General features: G+C 43.6%; 1 protein-coding gene across 1 annotated transcript in view; it reads left to right on the forward strand.

Moving 5' to 3' along the window:
* Positions 1-24532, forward strand: part of ASH2L (ASH2 like, histone lysine methyltransferase complex subunit) — a 47511-nt gene that overhangs the window by 15166 nt on the left and 7813 nt on the right. Inside the window, exons 8-13 of the mRNA XM_049771835.1 lie at positions 975-1050; positions 4372-4465; positions 8363-8580; positions 17426-17593; positions 17988-18181; positions 21193-21285. Of these exons, the coding sequence (XP_049627792.1) occupies positions 975-1050; positions 4372-4465; positions 8363-8580; positions 17426-17593; positions 17988-18181; positions 21193-21285 (843 nt within the window). The remainder of the gene's footprint in view (positions 1-974; positions 1051-4371; positions 4466-8362; positions 8581-17425; positions 17594-17987; positions 18182-21192; positions 21286-24532) is intronic.

Below are 24532 nucleotides of genomic sequence, written 5' to 3' on the forward strand. Positions count from 1 at the left end.
TCAGCCATGTGCAAGGCAAATGCCCTACTGTGTCATTGCTCCAGCCCCAGATTGTCATTTTTTTTATCCAATTCTATTAATGGGTCAGAGTGATAGCACAGCAGTAGGACGTTTGCCTTGCATACAGCCAACACAGGACAAGCTTTAAACCCTGGTTTGATTCCACCATTTCATGTGGTCCCCAAGCCTGCCAGGAGTAATTTCTGAGTGCAGAGCTAGGAGTAACCCCTGCGCACCACCAGATGTGACCCCCCACACAGAAAAAATTCTGTTAACAAATTCTTTTAGAGTGTCTTTTGGTTTTTGATCATTGCCAGATTGGTTTCATTATATAACTTTTCCTTCTCTTTGAGGGCTGTTTGACTTCTGACCATACCCAGTGGTACTTGAGAACTGTTTTCTCTGTGCTTGGGGTTGCTCCCAGATGTGCTCCAGGAACCATGCATTGTTGGATAGAACCCATGCCTCCTGCATACCAAGCATGTGTTCAGTCCATTGAGCTCTTTTTTATTTATTTATTTATTTATTTTTGGTTATTGGTTACTGTTGGTGCTCAGGGGTTACTCCTGGCTCTGCTCAGAAATTGCTCCTGGCAGGTTCAGGGGACCATATGGGATACCGGGATTCGAACCAACCACCTTTGGTCCTGGATCAGCTGCTTGCAAGGCAAACGCCACTGTGCTATCTCTTTGGGCCCGTGCTGATATTTTCTTTTGCTTCTCAGTACTGTGCTATCGCTCCAAGCTCTTTTTGAAGCCTTTCTCTTATACTCGGGGAAACCTGTCAATATTCTACCTTGTGATGCAGGCCTGGCAGTTCTTGTGCTTCTGCCTGGCAGTGCCATGTGGTGATAGGATCCTTAGCATTCAGGTAGGTACACACAATGCTGGAGAAGGAACTCAGCATCACCAACATGCCAACCAGGTGCTAGCCCTACTGTAGCTCCACTTCTAATTAGATTTCTTTTCCTCTAGGATCTTAGTAACATTGGTCCTGCTTATGACAATCAAAAACAAAGCAGTGCCATGTCTACCGGTGGAAATCTAAATGGTAAGTATTTGAGTATCTCACGGATGAAATGTTTGTAACTAGTTGATCCAAGTGTGCCAGAATGGACATTCTTTGGGATTGACTTAACTAAAGTTGAAATGTTTTGAAATCCAAATTTTGAGTTTTAGAAGCTAGCTTGACAGATCGTGGAGAGCTATTTTCACTTTCACTACACTTTGGTCTTAAGTAAAGAAATTTAGCATAGGGGCCGGAGATTTAGCACAGAGGCGTTTGCCTTGCAAGCAGCCGATCCAGGACCTAAGGTGGTTGGTTCCAATCCCAGCGTCCCATATGGTCCCCTGTGCCTGCCAGGAGCTATTTCTGAGCAGATAGCCAGGAGTAACCCCTGAGCACCGCCGGGTGTGGCCCAAAAACAAAAAAGAAAAAAGAAATTTAGCATAAAGCAAGGTACAGTCTTGAGGTCAGATTCCCTGTTTTTGTATGAGACACCCCAGCTGCTGCCTCTTAACTGAACTATTTATTTATTTATTTATTTATTTATTTATTTATTTATTTATTTATTTATTTTGGTTTTTGGGCCACACCTGGCAGTGCTCAGGGGTTACTCCTGGCTGTCTGCTCAAATAGCTCCTGGCAGGCACGGGGGGACCATATGGGACACCGGGATTCCAACCAACCACCTTTGGTCCTGGATCGGCTGCTTGCAAGGCAAACGCCGCTGTGCTATCTCTCCGGGCCCTTAACTGAACAATTTAGATTGGCCTTGTTTTCACTCACTTTCCTTATCTCAGCTATAATATTGACATACTTTCTGTATGCCCATCTTCCATTATTTCTTGTTCTAAAGTTTTACTTTATTTGCATGATAGTGTTTCTGTATTGATCACCTGCTGTATTACACTTCTCCCTAAGGAGAAGTTCTTCATTACTAATGGAGAGCTTATTAGAGTTGGCTTCGATACAAGGTAGCTCTTCTCTGACACATGGGTTTTATTAACTAGTCTTTCAAAGTGTAGCATCTTACATACTAGTCACTTTCATTGTTATGAATATCTTAAGGTAACTTGGAAATAACTAAGTAAAGTATTGGGTTTTTTATTTTATTTTTTACATCATTTCCTCTCCTTTAAAAACTGTTAACATTTGATAAATACTTGGTGCCACTTCTGTTCCTGCAGGTGGATCCTCATTGGGAGGTGAATTCCTCCTCTGTCTTCTTTCAGCCTCTCAGACTTAAGTATCTTGTGGTTTGGAAAGTGCTTTTTGCTGAGTTGTGGTAGTAGCTAAAACTAAATTTAAGAGTTAAAGCTTTGTGAAAATGGCAGCATAGCACTTAATCTGAAATGATAGTTCCAGTGTACTGTTAGCAGCAACTAAAAGCTTATATGTTGTCATATTCTGCCTGACATGACCAGCAGATTTCTTATAATGTTTGTTCTGCTTAAGACCTAAAACATCTCTTGAAAATAATTTAAATGCAGATGAATTTAAAATTTAACTTTCTTTTATTATGGTAACTAAAATTTAGAAATATTTATATTGCAGCATTTTGTGAGGAATGTGAATAATGTTTGCTATGCTTTTTATAAAAGGAAACTGGGGTCTGGAGAGATAGCGTGGAGGTAAAGCATTTGCCTTGTATGCAGAAGGACAGTGGTTCGAATCCCAGCATCCCATATGGTCCCCCGAGCCTGCCAGGAGCAATTTCTGAGCGTAGAGCCAGGAGGAACCCCTGAGTGATGCCGGGTGTGACCCAAAAACCAAAAATCAATCAATCAATAAATTAATAAATAAATGGAAACTGCATAAAGCTGGCCCTATGTGTGCAGAATATGACCTGCCTTTGGTGTCTTGATTGTAGCTGAACTGCTGGTAATTTTTAAGCTTGATACAGTACCCTATGCAGTTGTTTACATAAAGGTGTTGTCCTGCAGTTTAAGGTTATTTTCTGAAAGGAGAGGGGAGCCAAATAAATGACAAATGGACAAAAAAAAATTCAGAGTACCCATGTCAGAAATAAACAAGGTAGTATTCCTTGTAGCCTCATTATACAGCTGAATTTGGGACAGGGAGGTGGTCTTTCTATTGTTTTCTGAGGGGCCACACCTGGCTTAGGACTTGCTCCTGCTCTGTGTTCCGGGATCACTCCTGGCAGAGACTGGGAGTGATAACGTCATGCCATGGTTCTGGTCAGCCACATGCAAACAAACATTCTACCCACTGTACTATCTCTCTTGTCCTGCTGAATTGTTTTTTTCTACAAAATAAGTAATTGTAAGGTTGGAGGAATGACTCAAGTGCTGAAGCATATGTCTTAACATATGAAGCCCTAATTCACTCCTCAGCATTTCATGTCCTCCCTGTCTCCCTAGAACCTCTAAGTATAAACCTAAGTATTAGAAGTATATAAGTATATAAGAAGTATGTAAATATAAGTATAAGAAGCCCTGGAACACTGTACCACTAAGCTGCCAAGCATTGCTGGGAGGAGACCTTATAGACAATCTAAATAGCCTATAGGTATTTCTTACTACTATCCAGGTTAGCCTAAACTGGATTTATTAAATCATTGGCATGATCTCAAAAATCCTGAAAATTGGGCTGGAGAGATAGCATGGAGGTAGGGCATTTGCCTTGCATGCAGGACAGTGGTTCAAATCCTGGCGTCCCATATGGTCCCCTGAGCCTGCCAGGAGCAACCCCTGAGTGCTGCCGGGTGTGACCCAAAAAAAAAAATCTTGAAAATTGCCCATTAAACTCTTCCCATCTCATGTCAGCTACAAGTGGATACCTGGCAGCACTGGAGAGAAACAGCTTTTTCTTTTGTTTTTGTTTTTCATGTTTGATGTACCTATGTCTTGTTCGGTAGTCTAGTGCTTTAGCAGATACTCCATGTCCTTACGTTGCAAGAATTTATTGTGCAGCTCAAGCAAGTAAGAACATTCACTTTAAGTGAGAAAATTCTCTTTTTATGATGTTTCTATTGATTTGGGTGGGGAAAATAATTTCTTCTGTGTAATTGTTTTAAACCTGGGAGCTTGGAATCCAAATGAATGGAACTGCATTTGTGTCACATTCACAGAAAGGCATCTCATAGTTGCAGCATCAAGAGAGGAAGAACAAAGTAAAAAAAAGAAAAAGAGAGAGAGGAAGAACAAAAATATAATACAACCTGATATTAGAGCTTATCCTAGAGCCCAGTGGTCTAATCTATGACTCATTCAGAATCACAGTGAAATCCCATATACTTTGGTGAAGGACATCCTCCTTTGGTGTTACACAAATGCATGTGGGAGGTTTCAATATCCTAATGGTGCTTGTGTCACAGCTCATCGAAAGTGATCTGCCTTCTCTTGTAAGGGGGAATTACAGCAGGAAGTAGTGGAAAAGGAAGAGGAGCAAAGCGCAAACAACAGGATGGAGGAACCACAGGGACGGCAAAGAAGGCCCGGAGGTAGGCAGAGTACCCACTCCATTCTCCATGTGTATGAGTGTAACTGTGTCCGAGTTGGATCTTGGAAAACGCAGCTGAGAGATTGGAGAGATAGCACAAAAGGAATCATGCCAGAGACTTGGGTTTTGGCTCTGGCTCCCTGACCTCCCCAACTTCTTCTGGGAGCTATTCTTGAGTGCCCCCAAGAGATAAGATATTTAGAATATGTATGTAACTGTAATATAGTATTTAGTATTATATCTTTATAATAGATTCTGAGAGACCCAAGTCATCTAACTTATTTTTTGGGGTTTTCAGTAAGTTTTGTGGGGGGAGGCAGATAGATAGCATGGAGGTAAGGCATTTGCCTTGCATACAGAAGGATGTTGGTTTGAATCCTGGCATTTCATATGGTCCTGACAGGGCGATTTCTGAACTTAGAGCCAGGAGTAACCAAGGAAGGAAGAAAGGGAGGAAGGGAGGGAAGGAGGAAGGACAATGTAAGTTTTGTGGGGTTTAATAAATTTATTCCTTGTGGGTTCAATAAATTTATTTTTAATTTTGGTGGAATTTTAGGTAAGTTAAAATTTTGAGAAGTTCAATAAGTTTTTTGGGTTTTTTTGTTTGTTGGGTTTTTGGGTTTTTTTGGTTTTTGGTTTTTGGTTTTTGAGTCACACCGGGCAGCGCTCAGGGGTTACTCCTGGCTCTATGCTCATAAATCGCCCTTGGCAGGCTCGGGGGGCCATATGGGATACCGGGATTCAAGCCACATGCCTTCTGCATGAAAGGCATGAAAAGCTTTACCTCTATGCTATCTCTCGGCCTGGTATTTTTGTTTTTTATAAAGAGAAATTTTTTTTTTCTGAGCCACAACTAGTGGTGGTGTTCAGGAAATTGCCCCTGGCAGGCTCTGAGGACCAAGTGAGTTGCCAGAATCGAACCGAGGTTCATTAGGGTTGGCCGAGTGAAAGGCAAATGCCCAATTGCTGTGCTATCGCTCTGGCCCCTATTTTTTTTTTTTTTTTTTTTTTTTGGTTTTTGGGCCACACCCTGGGACGCTCAGGGGTTACTCCTGGCTATGCGCTCAGAAGTTGCTCCTGGCTTCTTGGGGGACCATATGGGACACCGGGGGATCGAACCGAGGTCCGTCCTAGGCTGGCGCAGGCAAGGCAGGCACCTTACCTCCAGCGCCACTGCCCGGCCCCTTTAAATCATTTTTTAAATTTCTATCAATACTGTGGTTTATAAAGTTGCTCATAATAGTTATTTCTGCCATTAAATGTTCAAACACCAGTCCTACCACCAGTGTAACATTCCCTCCAGCATAGTCTCTAGTTTCCTACCCACTGCCTAGACTGCTCCTTGGCAGGTGCGAATATTTTATTTAATACTTGTTACAATTAAATGGGAATGTAATTTTTTACCTTTTTTTTTTTTTTTTTTTTTTTTTTTTTTTTTTTTTGGTTTTTGGGTCACACCTGGCAGCACTCGGGTTGCACCTGGCTCTATGCTCGGAAATTGCTCCTGGCAGGCTCAGGGGACTATATGGGATGCAGGGATTCAAACCACCAACCTTCTGCATGAAAGGCAAATGCCTTACCTCCATGCTCTCACCGACCTGGGAATGTAATTATTGAAAAAAACTTCATAAAAAGAAATTTGTGAAAGTTCTCATCTTTCCGTAGGATCATTAAGTGATTCTCTGAGGTTTACTAAGCTGTTTGTTGCTGGTTGAACATTCTGTTATTGGTTTTGTTTATTGAGCTTAGGTGGCTTCTATGATGATTTTATATCTAATTGGTGTATTCCTACCGAGATGTCAGTATTTGAAAAATATGTACTTTGAGGATCTGTGGAACTGAAGAGCTTTGAGCTGATGAACTGACATTGCTGATGCTGCAGGTCATGGCATGGCTGGCAGGTCTACCAGGAAGTGTGGGAAGCTGCCCACCCTGATTCTAAAATCCTCAGAGATATCAGTCTCCCAAACAAGTATATGTGGAGTTTTTGGTGATTGGTAATTATTTCTGACAGGGAGTTGGAATAATAGCACAGCAGGTAAGGCATTTGCCTTGCACATGACCGACCTTGGTTTGGTTCTAGGTATCTTATATCGTCCCCCAAGCCTGCCAGGAGTGATTTCTGAGCGCAGAGCCAGAAGTAACTTCTGAGCACTGCTGGTGTGGCCCAAAAACCAAAAAGAAAAGAAAAGAAAGGTTATTTTTCGAGGAAATATTTCCTAGTGATAAGCCTGGGAAGTAAAATCTGTAAAGGAATCCTGAGAAAGGACAGAATAAGAAGAAATGAAAAAAAAATTAAAATCTGGGCCAGCGTGGTGGCGCTAGAGGTAAGGTGTCTGCCTTGCCAGCGCTAGCCTAGGACAGACAGTGCTTCGATTCCCCGCCGTCCCATAAGATCCCCCAAGCCAGGAGTGACTTCTGAGCGCATAGCCAGGAGTAACCCCTGAGCGTTACCGGGTGTGGCCCAAAAACAACAACAAAAAAAATTAAAATGTTCAACTTTCTGCCTGGCTCTGATCCTTTATTTAATACAGAGGTAATAAAAATCAATCTCTCTCTCTCTCTCTCTCTCTCTCTCTCTCTCTCTCTCTCTCTCTATATATATATATATATATATATATATATATATATATATCCTTTCTTATTTAGGGGATGTGGTTTAAAGGCCATACCTAGCAGTACTCAGGGATCATTCCTGGCAGAACTCAGGATCATATGCTGTACTAGCTGGTTGCAGGCAAATCTAGTCCCTTCCCACTGTACTCTCTCTAGCTCAAAATCCATTCGGGTTTTTTTTTTTTTTTTTTTTTTTTTGGTTTTTGGGCCACACCCTGCGTTGCTCAGGGGTTACTCCTGGCTGTCTGCTCAGAAATAGCTCCTGGCAGGCACGGGGGACCATATGGGACACCGGGGTTCGAACCAACCACCTTTGGTCCTGGATCGGCTGCTTGCAAGGCAAACGCTGCTGTGCTATCTCTCCGGGCCCTAAAATCCATTCGGTTTTTAAACTGACAACAGATAGTAAGTACTCCCATCTTTCAAGTTCCTATTCATTTCATATATAATGATAAAAGTCTTGAAGAAAATGTCCCCCATTTTCTTTCTTCCTTTCTCGCTGATGAATCACTCATTCTGTTTCACTGATGTCCCTATAGACCTAAAGCAATTCAGTCCAGCTTTGTAACTTTGTAAATAAGTTAGTCGTTTTGCATTTCTCTGTTTTGCCTGCAGAGGGCAGGAGGAACAGTTTGAGTAAAAGGAAGTGATTTTGTAAAGGGTTTTGTTTTGGTTTTTTGGTTTTTGGGTCACATCGGGCAGCGCTCATCTCTTACTCCTGGCTCTCTTCGCTCAGAAATTACCCCTGGCAGGCACGGGAGACCATATGGGATGCCAGGATTCGAACTACCTTCCTTCCTAGGTTGGCTGCATGCAAGGCAAACGCCCTATCGCTGTGCTATCTCTGGCCCTTGTAAAGTTATTTAAATGAGGCTATTCCTGTTTCGATGTTTTGTTTGGGGGCCACACTTGGCTGTGCTCATATCTTACCCTTGGCTCTGTTCTCTGGGATCACTCCTAGGAAGGGTTCAGGGACTAAATGGGTTTGGGGGACTGTGTTTAAGACAAGCACCCTGTACTATCTAAATCCCCAAGGCTGTTCTTTTTAGTCTTTGTTCTCCTACCACCAGCGGTGCATGCGACCTATTCAGGTTTGATTTTGATCGGGCCATCCCATTTGGTCCCCCGACCCTGCCAGGAGTAATTTCTGAGTGTAGAGCCAGGAATAACCCCTGAGCACCACCAGATGTGGCCCAAAAACTAAAAAACAGACAAACATAAACAGAATTGATGTTATTGAATTAGAGAGAGTTTTGATTCTTGATTTTGTTTCTTTTCACAGTGATCCTTTGTTTTCTGCCCAGCGCCTTCCCCCTCATGGTTACCCCTTGGAACACCCATTTAACAAGGATGGCTACCGGTATATTCTAGCTGAGCCTGACCCCCACGCCCCTGATCCTGAGAAGCTTGAACTTGACTGTTGGGCAGGAAAACCTATTCCTGGAGATCTCTACAGAGCCTGCCTGTATGAACGGGTTTTGTTAGCCCTACATGATCGAGGTTTGTAAGATTTTGTTTCTTTATTGGGGAGAGTGAGGGGCCTACATCTGGTGGTGCTCAAAAGTACTCCTGGCTCTCAGCTTAAGAATAAAATAACCCAGGCCCGGAGAGATTGCACAGCGGTGTTTGCCTTGCAAGCAGCCGATCCAGGACCTAAGGTGGTTGGTTCGAATCCCAGTGTCCCATATGGTCCCCCGTGCCTGCCAGGAGCTATTTCTGAGCAGACAGCCAGGAGTAATGCCTGAGTACTGCCGGGTGTGGCCCAAAAACCAAAATAAAATAAAATAAAATAAAATAAAATAACCCTAGGGAGCCGGAAAGATAGCATGGAGGTAAGGCATTTATTTGCCTTGCATGCAGAAGGTTGGTGGTTCGAATCCCAGCATCCCATTTGGTCTCCTGATCGCTGCCAGGTGTGACCCAAAAACCAAAAAAAGAATAAAATAACCAATTGCGGCAGTTCTCGGGACCGTATGTGGTACCATATGGGATTACAGCTGGGTTCAACTGTGAGCAAAACAAGAACCTTATTTCTTATAAAGTAGTCTAGCTGGTCTACAAGAGACAAAGACATTTGGGGAGCTTTTTGTCACTGTCTTTTTGTTTTTGTCATATCTAGCTGTGGTCAGGATACGGGTCTTGGGTCAGTCTTGTGTCTATGCTGAGGAATCACTCCTGCTGGTGGGACTTGGGGAACTATATGTGGTGCCTGGGAACAGATCCAGGTTAGCTATGTGCAAAGCAAGTGCCCTAACTACTATACTATCGCTCTAGCCCTAGGGATTTTTTTTGTTTCTTTGTTTGGTTGGTTGGTTTTGGGGCCAAATCTGGTGACGCTCAGGAGTTACTCCTGGCTATGCATTCAGGAATAGCTCTTGGCTTGGGGGACCATATGGGATGCCAGGGATCGAATACAGGTCCATCTTGGGCAGCTGCTTACAAGGCAAATGCCCTACCACTGTGCTATCTCTTCGGCCTGCCCTAGGGATTTTTCCTTAAAGAAAATAGATAAAAATATTGGAAAGTAGAGGAGAAAGGAGAAGAAATTTCCCATTGGGAGAGGGGTATTTTTGTATTGTGTTTTTGTGTTCCTAGGGTATATCCCTAGCAGTGGTATAGCTGGACTTGACTAGACGGCATTTCCACCAGCAGTGAATGAGAGTTCCTTTCTCCCCCACATCCCTGCCAACACAGATTATTCTTGTTCTTTGTGATGTGTGCCACTGTGGTGTGAGATGGTACCTCATTGTTGTTTTGATTTGCATCTCCCTGGTGATTAGTGATGTGGAGCATTTTTTCATGTGCCTTTTGGCCATTTGTATTTCTTCTTTGAGTAATTGTCTGGGGAGAAATTTCTTCTCCCCATTTTTGATGGGGTTAGATTTTTTTTCTTGTTAAGTTCTGTCAGTACCTTGTATATCCTAGATATTAGCCCCTTATCTGATGGGTTTTGAGTGAATAGTTTCTCCCATTCTGTGGTTGGCCTTTGTATCCTAGTCACTATTTCCTTTGAGGTGCAGAAGCTTCTTGGTTTAATATAGTCCCATCTGTTTGCCTCCACTTCCACTCATTTGGAGAGTGCTGTTTCCTCCTTGAAGATGCCTTTAGTCTCAATATCATGGAGTGTCTTACCTCCGGGTTATTCTATATACCTTATGGTTTCTGGTCTGATATCAAGGTCTTTAATTCATTTGGATTTGACCTTTGTTCCTGGTGTTAGCTGTGGGTCTGAGTTCGCTTTTTTTTGCATGTGGCTGACCAGTTGTCCCAACACCACTTGTTGAAGAGGCTTTCCTTGCTCCATTTTGCATTTCTTGCCCCTTTATCAAAGATTAATTGATTGTATGTCTGGAGAAAAATCTCTGAATATTCAAGTCTATTCCATTGTTCTGAGGGTCTGTCTTTATTCCAATACCTGCTGTTTTAATGACTATAGCTTTGTAATACAATTTAAAGTTGGGGAAAGTGATGCCTCCCATATTTCTTTTCCCAAGGGTTGCTCTAGCTATTTGCGAGTTTATTGTTCCAAATGAATTTCAGGAGTGTTTGATCCACTTCTTTGAAGAATGTCATGCTAAGAATTGAGTCGGGGGCCCAGAGAGATAGCACAGCGGCATTCGCCTTGCAAGCAGCCAATCCAGGACCAAAGGTGGTTGGTTCAAATCCCGGTGTCCCATGCCTGCCAGGAGCTATTTCTGAGCAGACAGCCAGGAGTAACCCCTGAGCAATGCTGGGTGTGGCCCAAAAACCAAAAAAAAAAAAAAAAGAATTGAGTCGGGTCAGCCACTTGCAAAACAAGTGCTCTACTTGCTGTGATAGCACTCTGCCCCTCATTTATTTTAATTTTTTGTTGTTGTGTAGTTTTGCAGAGCAAAATGTTCTACCCACATTCGGCAGTGTTTTTCTTCGTTAAGATCTAAGCTGGTTAAACATCTATAGATCTTAACTATTTAGTTAAGCTGATTCTGAGGTACTTGATTTTCTGAGGCACAATTGTGAATAAGATTTTATTTGTGAGGGATAGCCATACCCAGCTCTTCTCAAGGGTGACTCCTAGCTCTGTACTTGGAAATTACTCAAGATAGGTTCAGGGGACTATATAGGATGCCAGGGATTGAACCCAGTTGGCCACGTGCAAGGTAAATGCCTCCCTGCTGTGCTATCATTCTGTCCCCAATGTTATTTTTTTTTTTATTGTAAGAATTTATTCAAGAGACAAAATTGGGGGCCGGGCGGTGGCGCAAGAGGTAAGGTGCCTGCCTTGCCTGCGCTAGCCTTGAACGGACCGCAGTTCGATCCCCCGGCGTCCCATATGGTCCCCCAAGCCAGGAGCAACTTCTGAGCTCATAGCCAGGAGTAACCCCTGAGCGTTACCAGGTGTGGCCCAAAAAACCAAAAAAAAAAAAAAAAAAAAGAGAGACAAAATTGATTAACATAATGAGGTAAACTAACATAACATAATATAGTGACATAACATAACATATAATATAATTGATATAATAATAATACATGTAAGTCAAAGAAAGTTTCTGGTTAAAAACACATTTTTTTCCATAATGGCTTACATATCTTTCACAGTAGTATTTTAGGTACATATTAACATTGAGTCAGGGAATACCCATCACCAACTATGTCCTCCCCCCATTCCAGTTCCCTTTCTACAACCCATATACCCCACCATCACCCCCCGGGCTGCTAGTGTAGGTGGACCCCTCTTTGTCTGGCTTACTATTAGTGATGTTATTTTATTTTTAATACTTTTTTCTTCTCTTTCATTATTTGTGTATAGAAAAGCCATGAATTTTTGTGTATTGATTTTGTATAGTTGCTGCAGTCCTGCTGTGGCAAGGGTTCATGGTCCCCAAAGGTAAATTGGTGAGGAAGACACACGGAGAGTCTGATTGCAAGAATGACTGTCTTCATTGCCCAAAGCATCTTCTGTTATATGCTATACTTTGCCTCAAAGTTGTAGGTTTACCTTGTGAGGAAGAACTGACACAGAAAAACAATGGGTTTTCTTTGTTGGCCTATCTCCCAGACTTGGCATAGACAGTACAATGATTATATTTAGTCAATAGGTGACAAGAACTCTTGGAAAAAGAGTAAGCACAGGTTTTACATAATTTTAAGAAAATAACTTCAAGTTCCCTACTTTGGGGTCTTTAATAAGTTCAATCAGGGCTTTCATAATAGCCTTATTTGTTTCTTTCTCTTTAGTAATGTTTAACCAGCTTAGCAAGTTTTTATTTGCTTTATGAGGTTGATCGTTTGTTCCTTATTCAGTAAGTACCAGTCAGGTCTCCTATGTCTGATTCTCTGCCATAATAACAAGTCCTCAACTTTTCTATGCCAATCATTAATGTTTATTTGTCCTTGTCCACCTGGACAGTAAACTCCTGTGAATGGTAATGGATCATGAGGAGGAACCCTTTGCATGCTGTTCTTGCCTTTGGGTGGGTGCAGACTTGACCTTTTTTGTTTGTTTGTTTTACTTTTTGGGCCACACCCGGTCACACTCAGGGGTTACTTCTGACTATGCACTCAAAAATCTCTCCTGGCTTGGGGGACCATATGGGACGCTGGGGGATCGAACCACAGTTCGTCCTAGGTTAGCTAGCACAAGGCAAACACCCTGCCACTTGTGCCACTGCTCCAGCCCCACTTGACCTTTAATCAAATGGACAGAACCCTATTTGGTCATTACAGTTGGTACAGTGGGTTTTCTGATTGGAAACCTACTAGAGGGGTCTTTTAAAAGGTCAGGTTTTCTCCTAGTAGTTAGGATTCCCACAGCCTGATACTGCTGCTGGAATTGCCAAAGCCTGGTATGGCTGCTGAGTAATTAATTGCCTTTTCACATCTTCATAGTTTATCCATGAACTTTCTAAGGGTCCTATCTTTTTTTTTTTGTTTTTTGTTTTTGGGCCACACCCGGCTTTGCTCAGGGGTTACTCCTGGCTGTCTGCTCAGAAATAGCTCCTGGCAGGCACGGGGGACCATATGGGACACCGGGATTCGAACCAACCGCCTTTGGTTCTGGATCGGCTGCTTGCAAGGCAAACACCGCTGTGCTATCTCTCCGGGCCCTAAGGGTCCTATCTATAGCTTAAAAACTTTTGTGAATATTTTGAATGTGGAATTTCCCATATTAGGATCTCTAAGCCCTAAACCCAAACATACAGACCATACTCATAATGCAGAGTGCAACTATATAAGGTCCAAGAGATTGTTGTCTTGTTCTGGAAAGTATCATTTCTTGAGGGGCCAGAGAGATTGCACAGTTGTAGGGCGTTTGCCTTGCAAACAACCAATCCAGAACAGACCGTGGTTCGAATCCTGACATCCCATAAGGTCCCCCAAGTCTGCCAGGAGGGATTTCTGAGCACAGCAGGGTGTGGCCCAAAACACACAAAGAAAAAAAGAAAAAGGAACTTTCTTTGAATGTCCTTCCACTCGGTGTGGACCTTGTTACACAACAGGGCTGATGGACATAGCATATAGTAAAGTGGCAGGCTTTACTATACAAATCTATTGTTTTTAGAAACTTTTTTTTTGTAGTTTTAGGATTTACTTTTCTTGGGGGGGGGGCATACTCAGTGGCAATCAGGAGTTACTTCTAACTCTGCACTCAGAAATCACTCCTGGCATGGGGCTAGAGAGATACAGCACAGCGGTATGGCATTTCCCTTGCAAGCTGCTGACTCAGGACCAAAGGTGGTTTGAATCCTGGCATTTCATATGGTCCCCTGTGCCTGCCAGGAGCAATTTCTGAGCAGATAGCCAGGAGTAACCCCTGAGCGCAACCAGGTATGGCTCCAAAACAAACAAACAAACAAACAAACAAAAGAAATCACTCCTGGTAGGCTTGGTGGACCATATGGGATGCTGGGAATCGAATCCACATCTATCTTTTTTTGTTTGTTTGTTTTTGTTTTTGTTTTTGGGCCACACCCTGTGACGCTCAGGGGTTACTCCTGGCTATGCGCTCAGAAGTTGCTCCTGGCTTCTTGGGGGACCATATGGGACGCCGGGGGATCGAACCGCGGTCCGTCCTAGGCTAGCGCAGCAAGGCAGGCACCTTACCTCCAGCGCCACCGCCCGGCCCCCTTTTTTTTTTTTTTTTTTTTTTTTTTTGGGAATCCACATCTATCTTAAGTCAACTGCATTGCAAGACAAACACCCTACCTCTGTGCTATTATCACACTGGTGGGTTTTCTAAATATAGTATGTCATATGCATATAGTGAGAGTTTAACTTCTTCCTTTCCTGTCTGGATACCCTTGATATCTTTTTCTTTCTTAATTGTTATGGCAAGTACTTCTAGTACTTTGTTGAACAGAGGTAATCAGAGTGGGCAACCTTGTTTTATATCAGATCTTAGAAGATAGGGGGGCCGGAGCAGTGGCACAGGGTGTAAGGCATCTATCTGCCTTGCTCGTTCTAGCCTAGGACAATGAACCGGACCTCGGTTGGATCTCCCGGCATCCCATATGGTCCCTGAGCGCATAGCCAGGTGAGCATCACTGGGTGTGGCCGAAAATCCAAAAAAAAAAAAAAAGAAAGAAAGGGCATTTAGTTTTTCTCCATTGAGTATAATGTTTGCTGTAGGCTTGTGGTAAATGGCTTTGACTATATGGAGGAAAGTTCCTTCAATTCTCATTTTTCTTTTCTTTCCTTTTTTGGTTTTTGGGTCACATGTGGCAGTGCTCAGGGGTTACTCCTGGCTCTACACTCAGAAATCGCTCCTGGCAGGCAAGGGGGACCATATGGGATGCCGGATTTGAACCACCATCCTTCTGCATGCAAAGCAAATGCCTTACTTCCATGCTATCTCCAGCCCCAACCACAATTCTCATTTTTATTATGAATCACGCTTTCTCTGCATCTATTGTTATGATCAGATGATTTTTATTGATATGGTGTATTAGATTGGTTGATTTGCATATGTTAAATTATCCTTGCATCCCTGGAATATATACTTTCTTGCTCATGGTATATGATCTTTTTGATGAATTGTTGGATTTTGTTTGCTCATACTATGTTGAGGATCTTTGCATCTACGTTCATCAAGGATGTTGGCCTGTAATTCTTTTTTGTGGTGCCTCTGTCAGCTTTTTGTATCAAGGTGATATTAGTTTTATAGAAACTTGGAATGTTTCTGTGTTTTTGTTTCTTTTTAGTTTTCTAGAAGAACTTGTAAATGATTGGCAGTAGGTTCTTGCTAGAGGTTTGTAAGAATTCACTAGAGAATCCATCTGGGCCTAAGTTTTTGTTTGGGGAGAATTTCAACAATTTCAATTTTCTTGATAGTGATAGATCTGCTTGGGTATTCCATATCATCTCTTTTTCCCTAAACTTTATTAATTGATTGATTGGTTTTGGGGCCACATCAATGACGCTCAGAGGTTACTCCTGGCTCTGCACTCAAAAATCGCCCCTGGCAGGCTGGGGGACCATATGGGATGCTAGGAATCAAACCGCGTCCCTCAGGTCGGCTGCATGCAAGGCAAATGCCCTACCACTGTGCTATCTCTCTGGCCCCATTTCATATCATCTTGATTCAGTCTTGGAAGGCTATAGGAGTCCAAAAATTTATCTAATTTTTCTTGGCTCTCATTTAATGGCATAAATATTTTCAAAGTAATATGGTCCTTTGAGTTTCTGTATTGTCTGTTGTGATGTCCCTTTTTGTTTCTGATTTGGTTTATTAGGATTCTCTTTCTTTGTGAGTCTTGCTAGTTGTTTATTGATCTTGTTTATATTTTCAAAGAACCAGCTTTTGGCTTTATTGATTTATTTTGGATAATTTTTTAGGATTCCATTTCATTAATATTTTATGTTTTATTAGTTCCTTTTTCCTTGCCTACTTTAGGTCCCTTTTGTTGATCCTTTTCCAATTTCTCAAACTGCATTTAGGTTATTTATGTGGGCCCTTCTCGATAAATGCTAGCAGAGCTATAAACTTCCTCTTAACGCTATTTTTGCTGTGTTCCACAAGTTTGTTGGTTTTTTTGTTTGTTTGTTTGGTTTTTGGTTTTTGGGTCACACCCAGCAGCACTCAGGGGTTACTCCTGGCTCTATGCTCAGAAATTGCTCCTGGCAGACTCAGGAGACCATATGGGATGCTGGGATTCAAACCACCAACCTTCTGCATGCAAGGCATATGCCTTACCTTCATGCTATCTCTCCAGCCCCTCCACAAGTTTTGGTAGCATGTGTCTTCAACTGTGTGTGTTTCCAGAAATCTTTTGATTTCCTCTCTGACCCACTGGTTGTTCTATATTGAGCTGTTAAATATCCAGTTATTCGAGTTATTTCTTCATATCTGTTTGTGATTAACGTCTATTTTTAGTACACCACGGTCTAGGACAGTGATGGCTAATCTTTTTGAGTCCTCGTGCCCAAACTGCCGCACAAAACCAAAAAAAAATTACTCAAAAATTCTCCTCAAAAGATAATGCATGCACCACATATCTTAATTGCAGACCTTCCCGCGTGCCAGCTGTAAGGCCACCTGTGTGCCAGCAGTGGCACACGTACCATAGGTTCGCCATCCCAGGTCTAGGAGGATCCTAGATCCTCTTGACTTTTTGGAAATATGTTATGTTACCCAACATGAGATCCACCTTGGAGAATGTCTCCTTTGCATTAGAGAAGACTGTATATTTGACTTTTTGAGACTGAAAGCCTGTTATATATCTACTAAACCCCTCTCTTCCATTTCTTCTTTTAAAGCTGTATTTCCTTACTGAGCTTAGTCCTGTTGATCTATTGAGAGGTGACAGAGTAGTGTTGAAGTCTCATAGGACTGTTGTATTGCTATTGATGTTTTTTTTTTTTTTGTTTGTTTGTTTGTTTTGTTTGGTCTTTGGGTTACACCTGGCTCTGCATTCAGAAATCACTCCTGGCAGGCTTGGGGGACCATATGGGATGCCGGAATTCAAACCACTGTCCGTCCTGGATCAGCTGTGTGCAAGGCAAATGCCCTACCGCTGTGCTATCTCTCCTGCTCCATTGGCCTGGTTTTAGATTCCCAACCTTTTTATTTATTTTTTATTTTTGGACCACACCCAGTAGTGCTCTGGGATTACTCCTGTCTCTGTGCTCAGAAATTGCTCCAGGCTCGGGACCATTTGGGATGCCCAGGATCGAACCTGCATCCATCCTGGGTCAGCCGTGTGCAAGGCAAACATCCTACTGCTGTAGTACCACTCTGGCTCTAGATTCAGAACCTTCTATGTCTGATCTCTGTCTTGTTTTCCTGGAGTGGAAGGGACTTGTTTTTGCGAGTTTCTCCCAAGTTCTGCAGATCTGTTTAGGCCTTTGTTTTTCTCTGTCACTACAGCTCCCCAGTTAAAGATCTCTGATGACAGGCTCACCGTGGTTGGAGAGAAAGGCTATTCTATGGTTCGAGCTTCTCACGGTGTTCGGAAAGGCACCTGGTACTTTGAAATCACAGTGGACGAGATGCCTCCTGACACTGCAGCCAGACTTGGTTGGTCCCAGCCATTAGGTAAGCCTGAGAGCACCTGTCACTGCAGCTGAGCTAGAGATGTAATAATCATTTGCTGAACTGTGAGATTCATGAGAGAGATGGGTGGGGGGGAGAACGGAGAGAGAAAAGAGGAGAGAGATATCTCCACATTGCAGTTTGTAGAACACAGATTTTATTTTTCCTTCAGTGGTGGGAGGCATATATGCAGTGCTCAGGGTGCATATCAGGTACTGGGTATCGAGCCCAGGTCAGCTCCATGCAAGCCTTCCCACTGTATTGTTTCTCTGACCCCTGTTATTCTTTGTTTATGAGAAACAGTTTTTACAGTTCTATAAAACTGACCCCCAAAATTAAAAGTAGTCTTTCAGCAAACCAGAATTTATTTGCCTTTATATCTTTCTTATTGAGACAGGTAATCTTCAGGCTCCTTTAGGTTATGATAAATTTAGCTATTCTTGGCGAAGCAAAAAAGGGACCAAGTTTCACCAGTCTATTGGCAAACACTACTCCTCTGGCTATGGGCAGGGAGATGTCCTGGGATTTTACATCAATCTCCCTGAAGACACAGAGACTGCCAAGTCACTGCCTGATACTTACAAAGATAAAGTGAGTTTATCCTAAGATATTCTTGGATATTATTTGTTTGTGTTTCTTTCAGGTGTATTTTGGTTCTTGGGACATACTGAGCAGCAGCAGTGCTCAGGCGCTCAGTGCTTGGGCAGGGTTCAAAGCACCATGTTTCTGGAGACAAAACCAAGGCCTTCTGCCTGGAATGCACAGACTCCAGCCCATACAACTCTGGTTTATGATATCCCTTGCTGTGAAGGCCTGAGCAGCTGCACCTTCCTAGGCTGTGTGATGCCTGATGCTGAACTAGTGAGCCATCCCCAGCATTATTCAGGGCCTGCTCCTGCTCCTTACTCGAGTTGCTCTCAGCAGTGCTCGTAGACTCTCTGCAGTACTGGGGCTCAAACTGCATTGTTCTCTTATCCTCTACTGGCTCTTTAGCTTCTATCATTTATATTCCCCCTCCCGTCAGAAATTCATTCTGTACATTTTATTTACTTTGTTTGTTTTGGAGTTTTGGGCCACACCCAGTGACACTCAGGTGTTACTCCTGGCTATGCGCTCAGAAATCACTCCTGGTTTGTTGGGACCATATGGGACACTAGGGGAATCGAACCATGGTCCATTCTAGGTTAGTGCCTGCAAGGCAAGCGCTCTACCACTTGTGCCACCACTCCCATCCCTCATTCTGTACATTGTTAGGTGTAACAAAATAGAAGAATTTAAGCCAGTGTCTGAATGCCTGTCATCTCACATCTACATTTTTTGTTGTTGGGTTTTGTTTTGTTTTAGTGTTTCTTTTTTGTTTTTGAGCCACATCTGGTGTTGCTCAGGGGCTACTCCTAGAAGCTCTCTACACTCAGGAATCATGCCTAGCAGTAGAGCTCCAGGAACCATATAGGATGCTGGGGATCAAACCCTGGTACTTTAGGTAGTTTAGGGGTGACCTCCTGTCAGTCTCTTTTTTTGGGGGGTCCACACCTGGCAGCGCTCAGGCGTTACTCCTGGCTCTATGCTCAGAAATTGCTCCTGGCAGGCTCGGGGGACCATATGGGATGCCAGGATTTGAATCACTGTCCTTATGCATGCAAGGCAAATGCCCTACCTCCATGCTCTCTCTTCGGCCCCAAGTCTCAACCTACTGTATTATTGCTCAGGCCCTCAAGTCTACTTTACATATCTGTTTTGAGTTCTGGAGCCACACCCAGTAGTACTTAGGGACTACTTTTGCGAGTTCTCAGGGGACCCTGTGGTACTGGATATTTACATGTGTTTATTCCATGTGTAAAACACTCACTCCATGCTTTAACCACCTCCTTGGCCTCGAACATTCGGTACTTTAGGGATGACCTCCTGTCAGTTCTGGGCCCAGGGTTCAATGAAAGGATCTGAGGATGCAGTGCTACTCAAGTCTGTGGTGCAGGGATTACCCAGGCCCGACTTTATCTGGCAATGCTGGGCCAGGGGCTATGTGGTCTCAACGATGGAACCAGGTGTGGATGCATATAAGACAGGCATCTTACTCCTGTCCTAGCTTTCAGTTTCCAATGTTATTTTTTTTTTTTTTTTTTTTTTTTTTTTGGTTTTCGGGCTGTGTCAGGAGTTACTACTGACTCTGTGAATAGGAATTATTCTTGGTGGTTCTCGGGGACCATATGGGATGTTAGGGATAGAACTGGCTATGGGAAAAACACGTAACCCGCTTTATTATCTCTCAAGCCCATTAGATATCTCACCAGATACTTTATGAAAAGTAAGCACATTTGTTTAAATATCCTATTATGGGGACGGAGCAATCGCACAGTGGTAAGTTGTCTGCCTTGTACACGGCTGACCCAGGATGGACTGGGTTCGATTCCCGGCATCCCATGTGGTCTCCTGAACCAGGAGCGATTTCTGAGTGCAGAGCCAGGAGTAACCCCTGAGCATCACCGGGTGTGGCCCAAAAACCAAAAAAAATAAATTTCTATTATGGGGGACCAGGAGAAAGTACAGTGGGAGGGTGTTTGCCTTGCACACAGCCAACCCAGGACAGATAGTGTTTCGAATCCCAGCATCCCATTTGGTCCTCTGAGCCTGCTAGTAGTAACCTCTGAGCACTGCTGGGTGTGACCCAAAAAACCCCAAAAAAATCCTATAATGGTGCTGAAGCGAAAATATGGTGAGTAAAGCTCTTGCCTTCCAGATGGCCAATCTATGTTCAGTCTTTGGCATGCCATATGGTAGCCCATGTACCACCAGGAGTGAACCCTGAGCACCACCTGGTAATATTCACCCTACAGAAACACACACCAAAGAAAAAGAAGAAGAAAAACATATAAAAATCCCATAATGGGGGCCAGAGCAATAGCACAACGGTTGCATGTGGCCAACACTGGATGGACCCTAGTTCGAATTCCTGCATCCCACATGGTCCCCTGAGCTTGCCAGAAGTAACTTCTGAGCAAAGATCCAGGAGTAACCCTTGAGCACCACCAAGTGTGACCCAAAAACCAAAACAACAAAACAAATCCCATGATGGTAACTGCAAAGATTTTGCTATTTCTGCTGTAGCTTCCAAGGTCTTAGTGCTTCTTAAGAATCTACCTTTTTGGGCCCAGAGAGATAGCACAGCGGCGTTTGCCTTGCCAGGAGCCGATCCAGGACCAAAGGTGGTTGGTTCGGATCCCGGTGTCCCATATAGTCCCCCATGCCTGCCAGGAGCTATTTCTGAGCAGACAGCCAGGAGTAACCCCTGAGCACCACCGGATATGGCCCAAAAACCAAAAAAAAGAATCTACCTTTTTTTGGGGCCGGCGAGGTAGCGCTAGAGGTAAGGTGTCTGCCTTGCAAGCGCTAGCCAAGGAAGGACCGCGGTTCGATTCCCCCGGTGTCCCATATGGTCCCCCCAAGCCAGGGGTAATTTCTGAGCACTTAGCCAGGAGTAACCCCTGAGCATCAAACGGGTGTGGCGCAAAAAAAAAAAAGAATCTACCTTTTTTTGTTTTTTCTAATTTCATGATTGTGTTGCTGATGCCTTAATGCTCTTCTTTTTTTGGTTGGCTCTTAAGGCTCTGATAAAATTCAAGAGTTATCTGTATTTTGAGGAAAAAGACTTTGTGGATAAAGCAGAGAAGAGCCTCAAGCAGACGCCACATAGTGAGGTGAGTCAAAATCAAAAATATCAAAGCAAAAAAAAAAAAAAAAGATGAGGAAAAAACAAATAAACAAGTCCCTGAATATCAGGACCATCCCCAATAAGAAAGTAAGTGTCATGAGGTGCCATGGGGAAGGAAGGGTTTTCTGCTAATCAGCTATCTTGCTAGGCAAAGTCACTATTGCTGATGTTCTTTGTGCTTTCTCTGGTACTTTGTGATTGACATAAATGAAAGCAGTTTTGTTTTGAGAACATTCTAGAGAAAGGGGTAAAACAGTGGTCCCATATGAAAATCTGTAAGTGATTGAGGAAGTAAGTCAAAAAAATAAATTCCGGGCCCAGAGAGATAGCACAGCGGCGTTTGCCTTGTAAGCAGCCGATCCAGGACCAAAGGTGGTTGGTTTGAATCCAGTGTCCCATATGGTTCCCCCATGCCTGCCAGGAGCTATTTCTGAGCAGACAGCCAGGATTAACCCCTGAGCAACACAGGGTATGGCCCAAAAACCAAAAAAAATTAAAATAAATTCCTTCCTTCACTTCCTTTCTCCCTTCCTTCCTTCCCCCTTTTCCTTCCTTCCTTTTTTCTTTCCTTTTCCTTCCTCCCTCCCTTCTTTTTTACTTTCTCTTGTTTATGTTTTTTGTTTTGGAGCCATTCCTGGCAGTGTTCAGGGGTTACACCTTACTCAGGAATTGCGCCTGATGGTGTTCAGGGGACAATGAAATGCTGAGGATCTAGCCTGGGTCAGCTGCATATAAGGCAAATGCCTTTAACTGCTGTACTACCACTCCCAAGTAGAAAATATTGAGAAGTATAGAGAAAAGTACAGAGGGGAGAAGTTTTTTTTTTGTTTTGTTTTGTTTTGTTTTTTCTGGTTTTTGGGTCACACCCGGCAGTGCTCAGGGGTTATTCTTGGCTCTATGCTCAGAAATTGCTCCTGGCAGGCTCGGGGGACCATATGGGATGCCAGGATTCGAATCACTGTCCTTCTGCATCTAAGGCAAATGCCTTACCACTGTGCTATCTCTCTGGCTCCAAAAACAAGTTTTGTTTTGTTTTGTTTTCGGGCTACACCCGTTTGATGCTCAGGGGTTACCCCTGGCTAAGCGCTCAGAAATTACCCCTGGCTTGGGGGTACTATATGGGATGCCGGGGGATCAAACTGTAGTCCTTCTTTGGCTAGCGCTTGCAAGGCAGACACCTTACCTCAAGCGCCACCTCGCCGGCCCCGAAACAAGTTTTTTTAAGAGAGGAGATGACTTTGTCATGTGTGATCCAGAAGATCACAGGAGTGACCAGTGTACTGGTTGTCTCTGGAACTTTCCCTGCCTTCCTTCTCCTTCCCCAGGGTTGTTGGGAACATGTCTACCACCATCATAGTGCAAAAGGAGGTGGCTCTTCTGGACCAGCCACAAGGCCTAATGAATGTAGAAGGAAAAAAGAAAGTTGAGTTTGGAAGTACTGTTCTTTTTTTTTTGTTTTGTTTTGTTTTGTTTTGTTTTTGGGCCACACCCTGCGGTGCTCAGGGGTTACTCCTGGCTATCTGCTCAGAAATAGCTCCTGGCAGGCACAGGGGACCATATGGGACACCAGGATTCAAACCAACCACCTTAGTTAGGTTCTGGGTCAGCTGCTTGCAAGGCAAATGCCGCTGTGCTATCTCTCCGGGCCCTGTTCTTCTTTTTTGTTTTTTTGTTTTTGTTTTTGTTTTGGGGCCACACCCGGTGGTGCTCAGGGGTTACTCCTGGCTGTCTGCTCAGAAATAGCTCCTGGCAGGCACGGGGGACCATATGGGACACCGGGATTCGAACCAACCACCTTTGGTCCTGGATCGGCTGCTTGCAAGGCAAATGCCGCTGTGCTATCTCTCCGGGCCCAAAAAAAAAACCTGTTCTTTTTTTTTTTTTTTTTTTGTTTTTGGGCCACCCTGTGCCGCTCAGGGGTTACTCCTGGCTATGCGCTCAGAAGTTGCTCCTGGCTTCTTGGGGGACCATATGGGACACCGGGGGATCGAACCGCAGTCCGTCCTAGGCTAGCGCAGGCAAGGCAGGCACCTTACCTCCAGCGCCACCGCCCGGCCCCAAAACCTGTTCTTTTAATTAAATTTATTTAAAGAAAATTCATTACATAGTTGACATAGTTCATCATAATGCATTTGTTTCCAGATAAAAGAAAGCAAAGTAAGGCTGGAGTGATAGCACAGATGTTAGGGCATTTGCCTTGCGCATAGCTGACCCAGGTTCAATCCTCAGCATCCCACATGGTCCCTGAAGCCTGCCAGGAGTGATTTCTGAGCACAAAGCCAGGAGTAATCCTTGAGTAACACTAGGTGTGCCCCCCTCTAAAAAAAAAAAAAGGAAAAGAAAGCAAAGTTATTGAAAAAGAAAATGGAAATAAAATAATAAAGAAAATGGAAGAAAAAGAAAAAGTACAGTAGTGAATTAATTATATCACCAAGAAGTCATTAATATAGTGTCAGTTCTTATTGTCTTATGGCCAGTCCATAAAAATGGGGTTCCTTTAGGGATGATAGCATCAAACAAATGAAGTTGTCCAGAAAGTTAAAGCTATGATACTACAAGTTTTAGGGTCATGTACTCAGCTGCAGGGCCTTCTGGAAGAAGGACTGTTTGAACATGGTGGCCACATTTGTAAGTATGGTTACAGCTGCCAGGCTTTCCTGGAAGAAGAAAGAAAGGCGAGGGTGCCCGCACTCACTCCAAGAAAAGCCCTGGTGATATCAGGTCAACAACTGGCTCAATAGAAGTGTGGTCCGGGGGGCCGGAGAGATAGCACAGTGGCGTTTGCCTTGCAAGCAGCCAATCCAGGACCTAAGGTGGTTGGTTCGAATCCCGGCATCCCATATGGTGCCCCGTGCCTGCCAGAAGTTATTTCTGAGCAGATAGCCAGGAGTAACCCCTGAGCACCACTGGGTGTAGCCCAAAAACCAAAAAAAAAAGAAGTGTGGTCAGAGCAGCATCCTTGTAAGGGAATTGTAGAGGGTCAATGATGAGGTAGAGCCATCGGGGAAAAGGTGATTTTGGATAATGGAGGCAGTAAGTGAAACTTCGGCAGGTCCAGTTCTTGACCCACCTTCGAATCCTGAGATGGCCAACTTGGTGCTATGTGTAGCTATAATCTTTCATGGTTCAGTTTACATCTCATTTGAGAAAAGAGTGAGTCTGGGGGGCTGGAGTGATAATACAGTGGTATGTGGCATTTTCCTGGCACGCGGCTGCCCAGGATGGACCTGGGT

This window comes from Suncus etruscus, chromosome 4 (genome assembly GCF_024139225.1).
Source record: "Suncus etruscus isolate mSunEtr1 chromosome 4, mSunEtr1.pri.cur, whole genome shotgun sequence".
NCBI lineage: Eukaryota > Metazoa > Chordata > Mammalia > Eulipotyphla > Soricidae > Suncus > Suncus etruscus.